Here is a 16,756-nt window from a genome sequence, read left to right as displayed (position 1 = left end):
TCATTCGTACACAGAGAAAACAGATTCGTAGTAGCAAGCGAATTTGTTGCCAGAAATTCAGTTGATAAAGAAGAATTTCGGTTGAAGCAACCAAACTTCTCATAGCCTTTCGAAAATCAGCCACAGCTGTAAAATTCGGTCATTAAGGCAGAATCATTCGATTGTTAACAAATTCGGTTGCTACTACGAATCTGTTTTCTCTGTGTACTGTTGATAAAGAAGAATTTCGGTTGAAGCAACCAAACTTTTGATAGCCTATCTAAAATTTTGTAGCCACAGTTGTAAACAGTTTGATTGACAACAAATTCGGTTGCTACTACGAATCTTTTTTCTCTGTGTACAAGTTTTGTTTAACAAAACTTTTAATTAACTTAAAAGTTATTTAAGTAATTAAGCTTCAAAAGCTATATTTTATTTAAGAAGTTTAATTTCAAAAACTCTCATTGGCTAAAGTTTAATCTAAAAAACACTTTAGTTTTAGAGAAATCTCGCTTAAAATAATATCAATACAATAATTAAAGTGATATAAAAGAAATATATTCAGAAATTTAGTAAAGAACTTCAAAATTTTTAAAGAATTAAAGAAAAATTTTAACAGATTAAAAACTGATGAAACGAAAATAAAAAGTTTAATAAAATATAAAGCTAGTTGAAGTGTTCTTTAAACATATATAAAGCTTTATAAAAGCTCACTCGATTGTTCAAGTGTTATTTAGAAACACTAGATTGCAGAGAAAGATCTCTCGCTAACTCAAGTGATCAAAAAGATAAAAATTCTAAACTTTTGCTAACTATAGTTTGGAAGTCTTATTAAATTATACAAATTTCCAAAGAAAAGAATATGTTTAATAACATATATCGCTAGTTGAAGTGTTCTTTCGACATATATAAAGCTGTTAAAAAGCACTCTCGCTTGCTCTAAAGTTATTTAGAAACACTAGGCAGAGAAAGCTCTCGCGCTAGCTGAAGTGATCAAAAAAATCAAAATTCTAAACTTTTGCTAACTATAGTTTTGAAAGTCTAACTATGAAATTTTAAAAATTTCCAAACTCTTTTCAGTGCCATAACATTTTGTTTATTATTTTAATAAATATTGTTATTTAAACCATAATTTTTTTTAAACAAATTCACAAAAACCCTAAATAAAACAACCAAAAAAGTAAATATAACAAAAAATAAAACAATGTTTAATACGTAAAAAACAGGTTCCTATTAAATTAATCAAAACAAATTATTAAAAATGAAATTTAAACAAAAAATAAAAACAATTTTTGAAAGAATTTTTTTACAAAAAAAAATATTATTTCAACAAAAACTAAAAAAAATTAAAATAAAAATTATAATTTAAACAATTTTAGGAAGTACCTACAAACACAAAAAAAAAATTCCTTCAAAATAAAAACCAAATTCCTATTTAGTTAAAAAATTATATAATTTACTATTTAGTTTTTAGTAAAACCCCCCAAAAAAACCTTAAGTATTATTAAAAAAAAAACTAAACTAAAAACAACAACAACTAAGACAAAAAAAGGCAAATATATACAATATATTTTCAAATAAAAATTAAAAACTAAAGAAAGAAATGAAAGGAGAAATAAAAAATTAAAAAAAAAAATAAATAAAAAAAGGATTTTTATTAAAAAGAAAAACACTTACATAATAAACAATTTAAATATTTAACTAATAATCAATTTAATATTCTATTTGCTCTCTTTAGTTACTCGCCGCTCTTTGGAAATGCGTGTACGTGCTACTGATCCTCGCCCCTGTCCCAAGTGTGGTAAAATCTATCGTTCGGCCCATACATTGCGTACTCATTTGGAAGATAAACACACTGTCTGTCCGGGCTATCGTTGTGTCTTGTGCGGCACTGTTGCCAAGTCACGCAATTCCCTACACTCTCATATGTCGCGTCAACATCGTGGTATTTCCACCAAAGATTTACCCGTTCTACCCATGCCCAGTGCTTTTGATCCCGAATTAGCTTCTCGCCTACTGGCCAAGGCTGGTGTAAAGATTTCCCCAGCCGAATTGAGGGCACGCGCTTCACCCACCAACAGTACTGGTGGTGGTAATGGCCAAAAGGTTGACTTGAATATGGGTGTGGGCTTGAAGGATGAAATGGACGATTCCGATGATGATCCCGAGGATTTGACTACCGGTGCTGGTTTTGGCAGCAATATGGGTGGTAATGATTTGAGCCGTTATCACGAGAGTTTATTGAGCAACTTTGGTCATGCTAATACCACGATATCGCGTATACGTAATGAGGCTGCCGCTGCGGCGGCTGTTGCGGCTTTGGGTCAGCAGAAGGATTTAGTGGGTGGCCAAATACCGACTAGTACAGCGGGTGGTCAGTCGTTGTTGGATACATATTTGCAGTTTATAACGGAGAATACATTTGGTAAGTGGAAAATTCAATAAAGCTCAAGTGAAATGAAAACAGAATGAAAGCGTTAAAGCGGCAAAAATCAAAATTTAAGAAAAATTACAGAAATGTAACAAGTCTGGTTACATGTTAACTTATAGTTATAGTGTCGGTTAAAATAATTTTTGTATGAAAACTGTCAGTATAATCTTTAGGTTAAAACCGGGGCACACTTAGAAAGGTGACTGCATCACTACAACAATACAAAAACAACAGGTACTTTGTTTTTGTTAAAAAGTAGGTGAACTGTCAAAGTTGCCTGTTGTTGATTTTGCTTTTGGGTTTGTTGTATTTTTCGCCACAACAACCACATGTGAATTGACAATTCAAAATGAATAAAAAATATAATCAGCTGTTTCATCGCAGTCACCTTTCTAAGTGTGCCCTGGGTTAAAACATAACTATACGTTTTTAATACAAAAAATCCAATTTTGCCTGTTGTTGTCGCATAATTTTTATACCCTTCACCTTCGTGAGAAGGGTATATATAAGTTTGTCATTCCGTTTGTAATTTCTACATTTTTCATTTCCGACCCTATAAAGTATATATTCTGGATCCTTATAGATAGCGGAGTCGATTAAGCTATGTCCGTCTGTCTGTCTGTTGAAATCAATTTTCTGAAGACCCCAGATATCTTCGGGATCCCAATCTTCAATAATTCGAGAATTTTGCTATTTAAAATCAGCAAAATCGGTCCACAAATGGCTGAGATATGAGGAAAAAACCAAGACGACCTCGATTTTTGACCTATTTTTGACCTATATCTGGATTACTAAGCCATTAATATAGACAATATGGATATCTAATGATAGATATTTCAAAGACATTTGCAACGACGTATATAAGAATATAGTAAGATGGACCTACAATGGGTCAAAATCACTAAAAAAAAATTGAAAGAACAAAAAAAAAATTTTTCAAATTTAAAAAAAAAAAATTTCAAATTTAAATAAAAAAAAATTTGAATTTAAAAAAAAAAAATTTTAAAATTTAAAATAACAATCGACAAAATTTTTTTCCAAAAAATTAAAAAAACAACTGAAAAAAAAATTAAATTTTGTTTTCCTAAAAATATTTAAAATTTTGAAGTATAATTTGGTGAAGGGTATATAAGATTCGGCACAGCCGAATATAGCACTCTTACTTGTTTTAGGGTAATTATGACCCAATAAACTCAGAACAACCATCAGAAACTAATTTGCAAATTAAGTTTAGGAGCCAGGTGCAAAAAGGTGAAGAGTGTGATACGATTTTATTGAAAAACTAATGAAAAAGATCTAATAAAAAATATTTCGAATAGATCGGACGTGTTAGAGGGTTAAAACGCTTAACATTTTGTTTAATTTTCTCTCTCTCTAAAATGTTTAAAATATTTAAAATTTTACTTATTTATCTTCTTTCCTTTTAGGCATGGGCATGTCCCAAGAACACGCTGCTGCCGCCGCATTACATGCCGCCAAAATGGCACAACTAAATGCAATGGGTCATGGTTTGGACAAAATCCCACCCGGTCTATTGCCGCCCCAATTCGATTTGAGTAAATTGGCTGGCACCGCCGGTTCAGCATTCACCTCAGCAGCGGGTAATAATTCGGGTCTTACCATTGAGCCCATCATGAGACGTGATCAGTCGAGCACACCCAATCATGAGAGCAATAATGCAACCAGTAATAATACACCTGCCACACACAATAACGATATGCGAAGAGATATCTCAGAACCCATGGATTTGGGTTTAGATGGCAACAATCAGTCGGGTTCTCATCACGACAATCGGGGATCCGATAATGAGGACAACTACTCAGAAGATGAGGGAGTGCATAATACATAAATTGCAAAAAAGAGATTTTTAAAATTTTAGTGAAATATTTGAAGAAAAATTCTTAATGAATATAAAGAAAAAAAAATATAGTTTAATGATTAGACATATGTAGTAAGGTATAAAAACTTAGAAATGCGAACTTAAAAAAAAATGGGTATTGAATTGATTTATTAAAGTAATTTTAAGAAAAATATTGAATGAAACTAAAGAAGCCTTAAATATGTATACCAGTTTATAACAAAAAATTAAATTTTTTTTGAGGAATTTAAAGTAGGAAAATCGCTGCTAGTATACGATTTACCTTAAAGAAAATCTGCAAGAATAATTTTTTTGTTTTTTAAAGAAATATAATTAATGAATATTAAATTAAATATTGTATATATTGAAATGAAAATGAAAGAAATGCAATATTGTAAGAAGAAAATAAAAGATGGCAAATTAAATATACCTCTATTTACTGCAACTGTAAAACCAATTTAAAGCAATTTTTAGATTTAGTTATATAATAGTAGAGTTTAACTGTAATTTCTTTTTATTTTAATAGTAGTATATTAGAAATTTTGTAAATATTTATATTAAATGTTTAAAATTAAAAAAAAGTAGCAGAGTAATTTAAAAACTTTTTAAATTTTTTTTTCAAATTTCAAATTATTAAACTAATAATTGTTTTAAATTAATTTACAAAGAATTAGTTAAAATATTTTTTTTATTAAATTGTTATAATTTATTAATTTTTTTAAAAAAAATTTAATTTCAAGTGCCTTTTTTTGAAATATTTTTAAATTGAAATTTATTTGAATTATATAACTAGTGATTTGAAACTATTAAAACTCTGCTTTAATTAAATATTAAAAAATTTTAAGTTTATATAACAAATTTATTTCAAAATTTTGAAAAAAAAATTCAAATATTTTTTTTATTAATTGAAATTATTAAAAAAACACTGGCTTTAAGAAACCACCTCAAAACATCACTTAAATATTTTAATTTTGTCACTAAAACTTAACTCAAGAAAATAAAATAACTCAAAACAAAAGTAATTCAAATGTGCCATTTAATAGAACCAGGGATTTAAACCTAAAAAACAGAACCACCTCAATACAACTTGACTTCTTTAACAAATAAAAAAATACAAATATTTTTTTTTTATTAAATAAATAAACTCAGGAAACTAAAAAAGAAAAATAAAAGACATTCCTTTTTAAAAGAGCAAATAAAATACATTTTATATTAAACAAACAAACAAAAAAACCTTAAAACTACCTCAATTTTTTATAATTTTGTTTAAACAACAAGTCAGTGAAATATAAATTTGTTTACCTCAAGAATAAATAAAGAAAACTTAATAATAATAAATCATGTAAATATTTATAATAACAAAAACTTAAACTTAAGAAAACTCTACCAACACAAAAATGCAATAATTTATTATAAAATTAAACTTTAACAAGAAAAACACAAACAAAAAATATGATATAATATAATTAAATATAAACAAAATAAATCTTGCCAATTTATATAAATTAATAATAAGTATTTAAACCCCACACTTAATGCACTTAATAAAATACTAAACTAAATAAAACACCACATCTTGCTTAAACTTAAAAAAAAACATAACTAAATTAATCAAGTAGTACTTATGTTAAAAAAACTAAAAAAAACCCTAAATAAAATATGCATTTAATAAATTAAAACAAATCTTTAATTTATTTCTCTTTACTTGGAAATTATTACCTCAAAACATACTCAGCATTTAATTTTAAACAAACTCAATTTATATATATTGTTTTCTGAATTTTATCAAACACAAATGACACAATTTAAAAAATGAATTATTACTTAATTTCCTTAAGCTTTACTTATTAAATAAATTAAAATAATTTAACTTAACTTTTTATTTTTATGATTTTTATATAAAAAATACTCTTTTTTTAATTAACTCTTTAAGAGTTAGCATCTTCTTATTTTTATCTTAATATTAATTAATTTTTATTTGCTTTAAGTTCTACCTCAATTTTAATTTTTGCGATATTTCTTTGTAAGTTTTATTTTTTTTATATTAATTTAAATCCACTGTATTGATTTTTCTATAAATATTACAATATAAATTTAAGTTTATTTTATAATTTTTGTATAAAAAAGAAGTAACCTAAAACAAACAACCACAACACTTAATACTTAAAAATAATTTTTAAATAAATTTTAGTTGAAATATTTTATAAAACAAAAAATATACTTGGTTTTTACTTTAATTTTGTATGATTTGGAAATCTTTTTTTTGTTATAAACTGAGGTTAAAAACATGGTGAGTATGAAAGAAATATAGGCCAAGAATGTCCCAATTGAATCCCATGGGTATTAGTTTAAACGAAATCCCCCCGATCTATTGCCCCCAATTTGATTTCAGTAAATTGACCGACACAGTTGGTTCAGCATTTATTTCAGCATTAGGTCTTACTATTGAATTCATCATGAGACGTGATCAGTCGAGCACACAAATAACAACAATAATATACCTGCGATACAAAATAACAATCTCCGAAGAGATCCCTCAGAACTAGTTCATACGCGGGAAAATATTCGCGGGAATATATATTTTGAAAATTTTCGAAATTAAAATTTAAATATTAAAATTCGTTGTGATGGCCATATCGTCCCCTTAATAAAACAATAGTGCATATTTTTTTTGCCATTTCGAAATAATTGAGTTTACAATTTTTGTGTTAGTAGACATCTAGAACAAAAGTAATAATTCAATTGATCTTTTGACCCACTTTGTTGAAGTAGAATTTCACCAAATTTTGACCACATATAGAATCAGTTATGTAGATTCTTATTGTTATGATTGTACGTTGGTACAATTATAATTAAAACAATTTATTAATTCTATTAACGATGTTTATTAATCAAGGTAAAATAAAGAACTAACATAACAAAAAGGAGAACAAAATATATCGTTTAATTCAAAAAGTCTGGGGTTGCCAGATTATCAATTATGGTTTTTGGCTGTTGCCAACATCTCCCCTTTTTCAAGATGGGGAGTAACGTCTGGGAGCGCGATGATTTCGAGTAGATTTTCGGGGTTCCAAATTTTGGACAACACCGTAAAGATTGTCACGCTCCTGGTTACGATACGGTTCGACTTCAGCTGGTACCTCCGGAATCATTGTCGATGTTTCAGTATCGTCTTCAGTGTATGTATCAACCGTTTCTGCCGTATTTAATTCCTCGTATGAATCAGGCAATGATAATTCATTCGAAAATCGCTCGCGTAACTGATTTACGTGAGATCTAATAAGTGTATTCCGTCTTCGTGTGGATAAAAGTACATTGTAGATTACGTCCTCAACTCGTTCTATTATCTCGCCGGATGTCCATGACATTTTATTCTTATTGAAGACCCGTGCATAAACCTTATCGCCTGGCTTGAAACAACGTATCTTCGCTCCATGTTTCGTATTGTAAGCTTGTTCCATAACAGTGTTTCGCTTCCCAACTGATGCTGGTGATGGCTTTAAAAGGTCCAAAGGTATTTGAAGGCGTCGACCAATAAAACATTCGGAAGGACTTTTACCATTCGGTGCATTTGGGTTGGGAGTTGCCCTGTATTGTGATAGAAAATATAATAAGTTGACCTTGTCATCTGGGAAGTCATCACAATATGATTTTTCAAGCGCCCTCTTTATCGTATCCACGAACCGCTCTGCCTGACCGTTGGATTGGGGATGATACGGTGGTGTGCATATGTGATGAATTCCTCTCTCTTCGTAAAAATATTTGAAAGTTGTGCTGACGAACTGAGTTCCGTTATCAGACACGATGACTTTTGGTTGACCATAGCGACTGATGAATTCATGAACATGATTCGTAATTTCCTTTGATGAAATTGTAGAGACCTGTGCAACCTCTGGCCACTTAGAAAAAGAATCTACCAAAATAAAATAGTATTTACCACGCAATGGTCCTGCAATATCGATGTGTACGCGATCCAGAACCTCATCTGGTGTCGGCCATGAACTAAGTAAGGCCTTTGTTGGAGATTTTGCAGACATTGCACAATTTCTACACTGCTTAACATAATCAGCAATTTCGGCATCGATCCTTGGCCAATAAACGAACGACCTAGCGAGACCCTTCATACGTTCAACGCCTTGATGACCCTTGTGAAGTTGTCTTAAAATTCGTTTGCGAAATACCTGTGGAATTACCACTCGGTCGCCAGACATAATACAATTGTCAACAATAGACAAAGATTCTCTACGGTTATAGAAAGGTTCAGTATCCGTTGATATCATTTTCGGGGAGCCAGGCCACCCATCTCGTATAAATTCCATTATTTTCTGTAGCGTAGCATCCTTGTTTGTAGCGATACGAACCATTTTCTGTGTTACTGGTATGTGTTTAATGTTGTCTTGCAGTACAAATTGTATATCATCCTCCGTTTGTACAACCGCTACCACAAAATCTTCGTCTTGGTGTTGATTGTTAATGAGGCGAGAAAGCATGTCTACATTTCCGAATTCCTTGGTGTTAACATATTGAATTTCGAAATTATAACTCATCAGGATAAGGGCCCATCTTTGCAAACGATTTGCAGTGTGCGTAGGTATACCCTTTTTAGAGCCGAAAATAGAAAGTAGAGGTTTATGGTCCGTCAATAACGTAAAAGTACGCCCATAAATCATACGATGAAATTTCGTACATCCATAAACCAAAGCCAATGCTTCCTTTTCTATCTGGCTATACCTTTGTTCCGTTGACGTCAGTGCCCTTGAAACATGATAAATAGCCTTTTGTGTTCCATCTGGCATCTTGTGGAAAATTTGTGCTCCAATACCGACCGTAGATGCGTCCGCAGCAACAAAAATAGGAAGTTTGGTATCGTAGTGTGTCAACAAAAGGTTGGATTGTAGTAATCTTTTAAATTCATGGAATGATGACTCGCATTCCTTCGTCCATTCCCACTTTGCCTCATTCTTCAATAGATCATCCAGAGGTTGACGGATGTCCCGCATACAATTTATAAACTTACCATAATAATTAATGGCACCTAAGAATGATCGAAGTTCAGACACATTGTTTGGGCGTGGCATATTTCTAATTGATTCAACCTTGGAAGGATCCGGGTGAATGCCCTTGCTGTCTATCACATGTCCAAGATACTTTATTGATGATTCCAAAATTTCACATTTTTCCCAGCGAATTGTAAGGCCGAGTTCCTTAAAACGTTTTATTACCTCCCTTACCTTGATTGCGTTTTCATGTGCCGTGGTCCTGCTAGGATAGTGTCCAAAGCCTTTTGGAACGCTCCGGGTGCTGATGTTACCCCTGGAGGCAATCGATTAAAAATGTAGAGCCCCTTGTGTGTGTTGATTGTCAGTAGCTGTTTTGAATTTTCATCGACTTCAAATTGAAGGTACGCATCAGAAAGGTCTATTTTACTAAAATATTTACAATTTGCCATCTTCGCAAAAATTTCGTCCGCATGTGGTAAGGGATAAAAATTTGGTTCCATACACTGATTCAATCCGGTTGAGTAATCACCGCATATACGTATTTTGTTGTTCGGCTTACGTACAACAACTATTGGTGCAGCCCAATCAGAATGTGTTATAGGTGTGATTATACCGTCTGTTTCCAATCTATTAAGTTCGGCTTCAACCAATTGAAGTGTCGCGTAAGGCACCGGCCTTTTTGGTCTAAATACCGGTATTGAATTCGGTTTGACGTGTAATGTTAATTTAATTTGTGTGCAATGTCCGGTTCTGTCCTGAAGTACTTCAGGAAATTGTTGCCTAATATCATTAAAAATAACCTCCTTATGACCATTTGCCGATATTGCATTACAAATAAAATTCAAATGTTCACTCCAATAATTGAACTTATCGATTAAATCGGTACCAAACACATTTAAATTTTCCAGTTCTGTAACGTACAATGTTGCAATCTGACTTTGATCGTTGTGATGTACTTCCGTTACAAACTCACCAATTATAGGTATTAAATTATTAGAAGCGTCTGAAGCATTTTGTTTACATCTCTGCAATTCTGGTTTGCCTATAATAATCCAATTTGCCTTCGAAATTATCGTTATATCAGCTGCTGTGTCTAATTGAAGTTTCATCTGTTTCTGTGCAATGCTGATTGTTACAAATTTGCGTCGTTCTACATGATTGTGAATTGCCTTTACAATGTGCGGCTGTATTAGTGTAGCAGTAACAACATTTGTACGCAGTTCACTGTTGTTGTTGTATTTTCCCTTTTTATGTTGTGATTGCTTATACGATGCATGATGCTTTTTGTCGTGTTTCTGTGTATTATGTCCCCGAAAACACCTACAATAACCGTCCTTGTGACCTATCTAACCGCATTCTGTGCATTCGTGTTGTGTATAGGAACAATCTTTGACATAATGCATTGATCCACATTGCCAGCAAGGACGTGTTGGGCCATCATTATTATCTTCACCAGAAACGTCTTTAGTGCGTACGTTGTTTCTGGTTTGTTGATCCTTAAATTTCCTGTAAGATACAGCATTAACCTGTGGTGTATGTGTCTCCACCAGATTTACGTCGTTTTTAAGTACCATCATACGTTGCACTTCGGTAGTCAATCCCTCTAACGTAATGTCAGTGGTCCTATCCAGCATGGATATAAGTTTACTACGAACCTCCATGTAATCATGTGATTGTAATCCAACTATAAACATAAGACATTTAAATTGTTGCGAGGTCATTTGATTACTCTGGAAACGTTCACATAACTTATTCACTCTACCGGCATACGTAATGAAGTCCTCATTTTCATCCTTCACATTTTTAAGACAATTATATCGTACGTTGAAAAGCGACTCTTGTCGATCAAACAATGTGGAAAGTGTAGTAAGTGTCTCATTGAATTTGAGATCATGTGGTTTCCTAGGTAATAAAAAATCTGCATATTTTCCGTACACTTGCTGGTTCAATTTTCGTAGAATTAGCCGAACCTTCGATGCGTCGCCAAGTGATTTGGCGTCTTCTAAGAAAAGTGCTTCGTGACGGCTGTACCAGTTTGAAAAATACAATTCCGAATCTGGATCATGACAAAACTCATTGATACTTTTGGACAATACATCCATCAATTGTTCCTGCCCCGTACTGGGAACTGTCTGTGAAGTGTCTGCCAACGATGATGTCCGTATCATACTAGCAAGTGATTCGATCAGACTCTGCTGACGCGATGCGGCCTCATTTTGTTGCACCAACAGTTTGGTCATGACACTTTCCAGTGTATTATTCATTCCCGAGATTCACGTGAGTTCCTTTTTTAAAAAAAAAATAATCCTCGTCGCCACTGTTATGATTGTACGTTGGTACAATTATAATTAAAACAATTTATTAATTCTATTAACGATGTTTATTAATCAAGGTAAAATAAAGAACTAACATAACAAAAAGGAGAACAAAATATATCGTTTAATTCAAAAAGTCTGGGGTTGCCAGATTATCAATTATGGTTTTTGGCTGTTGCCAACACTTATTATGCAATGCAAAAATAATGGTGTAAATGCTTATACACTATTGTTTTATTGAGGGGACGATATATCCAAATAATTTTTCGGCTCTAGTAACATATAGTCTGTTGGCCAAGAAGTATTACTGTTGAAATAACTGAATTTTGTTCACACAACTACAATTTTCCAGCCGCAGTAGAAACATTCGGCCAATAAGAATGAATCAAATAGAAATTTTATTTCTTATAGAAATTATTAACGTGCCTAATATTACATCTTCTAAGAATTATCATATTTAAAGAAAATAATAACAATAATAGTGGTTTGAATTTGTTTATATACAATTTGATTTGAAAATGTCTCTTTCGAAACTACCTACTAGTGTGATCGATTTTTCGACATTTTTTAGAAACCGATTTTCGGTTTCTTCGAACAATTTTAATATAAACCGGTTTCGGTTTTTTAATATAAACCGGTTTCGGTTTTTTTATAATAACCGGTTAACCGGTTTTTTGGAAAAATATTAAAACTCCTAGAAATAAGAAGAAAAAAAGTTTTATTTATTAAAATAATACTGATTAAAACCACTTTGATTACTTCTTTTATCCTTCACAAGGATATTTAATTTTTTCCAAAAGTGAGTGGTTGATATTTTTGATATTTTATGAATTTTACAGCTATCTTAGGATTTTAGAAAAACAAATAGGCAAAAAAATATCTATTAACTTGTTTGGATTTAAGGTCTTTTGTTACGTACAATTAAGTTACATATTTTCAGAGCTTTGGTAGCACTACAATATATCTTTGGTAGCTCTAATATATATCTTTCTCTTTTCATCATACTTGCTGAACTACTGTTTTTCATATACTTCATAAGGTCTTCGGGTAAAATGTTACCCATTTTGAAATTAAAATTGAATTTTTTTTTTCTAAAAATGAGTGGTTGATATTTTTGATATTTTATGACTTTAATTTAATTTTAAATGTCAACAACTACGTTAGGTTTTTTTTAAAAAAAAATCTATTTTCTATTTGGGTCAAATTTGACCAGAAGATCGTTAACGTCAGTAAATTTGAAGACCTTATGAAGGTAAAATAATCTCTTAGGAATAAGTAAAACACAATTTAAATGCTTTGGAATATATCGATTTTTTTTTGTTTTTATAAAACTAGAGATTGAAAATTATCGTTTACATGGTGTATTTGTATGACATATATAAAACAAAGCATTGAATAAGTTTTCAGGCTTTCCAGATAACTTGTGACATTTTCTAAATATAAAAAGTCTTCTAAAGTAGTTGAAGTATTTGTTTTAATTTTTTTTTATTGGACTTTGAATATTTTTTAATACATTAAAACTCATAAAAACACACTTTTAGAAAAACCGGCTATTCGAGGAGAAAACCCCGATTTCTTCGATATTTGAAATGTGAGCTTTTCAAAAAAACCGAAACCGACCTTAGGTTATAACCGGTTATTATAAACTGGGCCGATCACCCTACTAACTACTCATGTTATCCTGATTTAACATAGTCGAAATCATAAAGCAGAAACTCTCCTGTCACAGACCTAACTCAGTTGTCAAAAACCTAAGTGGTGAGAATGCATTAGTAAAAAAAATATGTGAAAACACAAACAACACTCGTATGTGTGATTATTTTGAGTCATTTTTTAGTTTGAGTTTTTTCTACTTTCCGTTCTATGTGTATTTCTCTATGGTCGAAATTCTTAAGTTTTTTAATAAAGCAAAATAATTTATTGATTTTATACCCGTTAAAATAAGTAATAAAGTATGGTCGATCAAGCCCAACCATATAATACCCTACACTGAGTAAATGCGCAAAAAGATTATTCTTTTTAAATTTCAATAATTTATATTCGTCAGTGATTTTCGGAAGTGGGCTTTATATGGGAGCAATGAGCAGTTATGGACCGATCGCCATTAGCATAGGACTTTCGATTTATTTCTATATGAAACTTATTTTTATTAAATTATATTTGGATACCAAAGTTTTTTCTGTTGGCCTTATATGTGAGTCGATCGCAGTGAATTTAGGTCGTTAAATTATATTTGGATAGCAAAATTTTAAATAGAATTATGCTATTTAAAGTAATTTTCAGAAGTTGTCCTTATATGGGAGCCATGACTAATTATGGACCGATCGTTATAGAATTAGGTGATGTGACTTCTTTACATTTGTGTAGATACCTTTATAAATTAAAAGATTTATGACCGATTAAGTCGTATTTAGGGAGGACATTTGTATGTGGGCTATGTGAAATAATGGACCGAACAGCAAGGCGGACTCAGACTTATATTTTTAGGCGTTACAAACATCAGCAAAATTTGATAATAGCCTTCCCACTATGGTAGTGTTGGGTATAACAACGAGAGTGTCAATACCAATTAAATTTCTTTTAAAACACTAGTAAACGTAAGCAATTTATATGAAGAATACTAGGAAAAAGGTTTGAAACAAAATTTGTATAACGTAATGATTCCTTTTGTATGGAAAAAATTCAAGTTCAAAACCTTTTTCCCGGTATTCTTCATACAAATTAAAACATCCATAATATAGATAGTAGTGGTTCAACTATTTACTAATATACTTCCTTAAATTATTCAATTCACAAACCTTTAACGCATTCCAACAATTGTTGCGGATTTTCTTATTCCGTCATTTTAACAAACACAATAACAAAACTCGTACACGACTATTAATTAAACGAAACGAATAGAAACAAATTTGCAAATTTTAATTTCCGATTTTTGACTTAGCATTCATAGATTCTTTCAATTAAACAATTTTAGTTTATCACCAACACATTGGTTAAGATTTTTCACATAATTTTAATTAATTTTGAACACTTTTTATACTATTTTTCCCGATTATAATAATCCGACAACATTTTGGCGGCCGATCACTTAAATGTTTTCTAATAAGACTAAAAAGTGGAGATGAAAAGGAGAGCAATAATAATTCAAACTAGTACAGGGTTGGGAATGTTAGTACAATTGAAATTTCTTTTGGTAAATTTTGAAGGTGTAAATTACTAATGGTTCAATTTAAAAACATGTTCATACCTATACATTAAAGATAAGTGCATAATACTTTTGGAAGCAATAACTGATTTTCATGAAAAAAATTTCACTTAGCTGTTAAATACAAAATTAAATCAAAACAAAATAAGAAAAAATACGATATTGAATAAAAAAATGATGTTGAAAACTTCTCAATAATGTTAAAAGTATCTAAAATAGCAAATATCAGGTATGTTCTGCAAATCACATTTTATAAAAGTGGTTTGAAATCACATAAAAGGTGTTCTGTGCACATAATTTTGTGATTTTAAAACGTTCAGCAAAGTCACTAATGTTTTCAAATCACTTGGTTATTTCTGCGGCTACTACATGGAAAATATTAAAATAAATTACTTAAGTATATTAAACAATATGTCCTTTATTAATTTTCTTATAGAATTACTTGTTTTATTAAAAAAAACACTTAAAATTTAATAAAAATCTAGAGACACATTTTCTGCTGTAAAAAGTTTATTTGCTTTTGTGATTTTTTTTGTGGTTTCAGGTTTGTTTTCAGTTGTCAGCTGTTTATGATTTTCGAAAATACATAGAAGCTTGTCAGACAAAAATTTTTTAATGTTTGTCTAAAATATGTTCAATATCTTTAAATTAATTATAGAATTTGTCATAAAATTTATAATATTTGTTAGATTATATTATAAGTTATCAAAATGCATTAAGCTTTTGCGCTAATTGGAAAAAAAAACTGCAACAAAGTTGAAGCAAGTGGTAACCAAAAGCAATTGTGTACTGTGGCAGCTTCGCTGTTTCTTTTGACATAGTGGTTGAGCTTGCGCCATAGTTTTTGCAAAATTTTTATAAAATGTAATTCCATTCTTTTTAATTCCATTAAAGATATAACAGAAGCTCCAGACATTTTTTATTTTCACTTTAATATTTCTACAAAATTATTTGCAAAAGAAAACATTTAAAATAAACGAATCAGCTGTTTTCTTGTGCTTTCGAAAATTTAAAATCACACCGAAAAATACAATAACCGTGTGATATACAGAACAGGCACAAATCACAAGTGTGATTTTAAAACGGTATGTGATTTGAAATCACGTGGATTACAGAACATACCTGTATATTAAGACATGTCCGTCTGTCTGTTGAAATCAACTTTCCGAAGCCCCCAAATAACTTACATACACGATTCATACATCAATATCTCCGAAATTCTTCCACCTCGGTAGATATTTAAAATCGAGTCCACAAATGGAAAAAACCAGGGGCCAAATTACCGCATTCGATATCGAGTAAAATTTATCGTAATTTTCTTATTTGAGATTATTGCATTCGATATCGAGCAAGAAATTTAGTACATTGATATCGAAATTATGATAAAATGTACTAAATCGAGCAAGAAATTTAGTACATTTTATCATAATTTCGATATCGAAATTATTTTTCAATTCGATAGCTCATGCGGTAGTTTGGCCCCAGGACAACCTCGATTTTTGACCTACAGTGGCGGCCACCAATTTAAGACAAATACTTGAATTTTTTTCATCAACTGAATTTTAAGTTCAATAGAGCCAAAATAAAAAGACCTCTAAGGGTATGCAATTTATTATTAATGTTTCTAGTTTCTGAAAAATGTTTGGAAAAATCGGTAAAACATAGGTATATGGACAAAGATATGTGGAAATACGTTGACCCACCTCAGCGAACATCCGATGTCAATAACATGATATGACCGAAACTAATGGAACTAAAAATACGAAATTTGTTCCGAATATTTTATAATAATAAAATTATAATGATATAAAGGTGAAAAAATATGTTTATTTAAAAAAAAAAATTTTTGGTCATGTTGTAGAAAAATTTTATGTGTTCATGATGAATATGTACGAATTGATACAGTCGAATAAAATACACTTGTGTGTTAAAACAGCCCTCATGCATACATATTTGTGGAAATATTTG

General features: G+C 30.7%; 2 protein-coding genes across 3 annotated transcripts in view; one reads left to right on the top strand and one right to left on the bottom strand.

The window, feature by feature from the left end:
* Positions 1–4,270, top strand: part of ab (abrupt) — a 75,967-nt gene extending 71,697 nt beyond the window's left edge. For both annotated transcript variants that reach the window (XM_065499472.1, XM_065499473.1), the window contains exons 5-6: positions 1,718–2,404; positions 3,838–4,270. In XM_065499472.1, the coding sequence (XP_065355544.1) occupies positions 1,718–2,404; positions 3,838–4,259 (1,109 nt within the window). In that variant the 3' untranslated portion in view covers positions 4,260–4,270. The remainder of the gene's footprint in view (positions 1–1,717; positions 2,405–3,837) is intronic.
* A 6,344-nt stretch (positions 4,271–10,614) lies between these two features.
* On the bottom strand, positions 10,615–11,532 carry LOC135950364 (uncharacterized). Its single transcript, XM_065499911.1, has one exon. The coding sequence runs from the start codon at positions 11,530–11,532 to the stop codon at positions 10,615–10,617; it is 918 nt and encodes a 305-aa protein (XP_065355983.1).
* Positions 11,533–16,756: the final 5,224 nt, after the last annotated feature.

This window comes from Calliphora vicina, chromosome 2, assembly GCF_958450345.1.
Source record: "Calliphora vicina chromosome 2, idCalVici1.1, whole genome shotgun sequence".
NCBI classification, from domain to species: domain Eukaryota; kingdom Metazoa; phylum Arthropoda; class Insecta; order Diptera; family Calliphoridae; genus Calliphora; species Calliphora vicina.
Note: the sequence above shows the minus strand (reverse complement) of the source record. Positions and strands in the feature narration are given on the sequence as shown.

Coding starts and splice junctions, on each gene's coding strand:
- LOC135950364 (XM_065499911.1), bottom strand. CDS start 11,532: ATGAATAATACACTGGAAAGTGTCATGACCAAACTGTTGGTGCAACAA.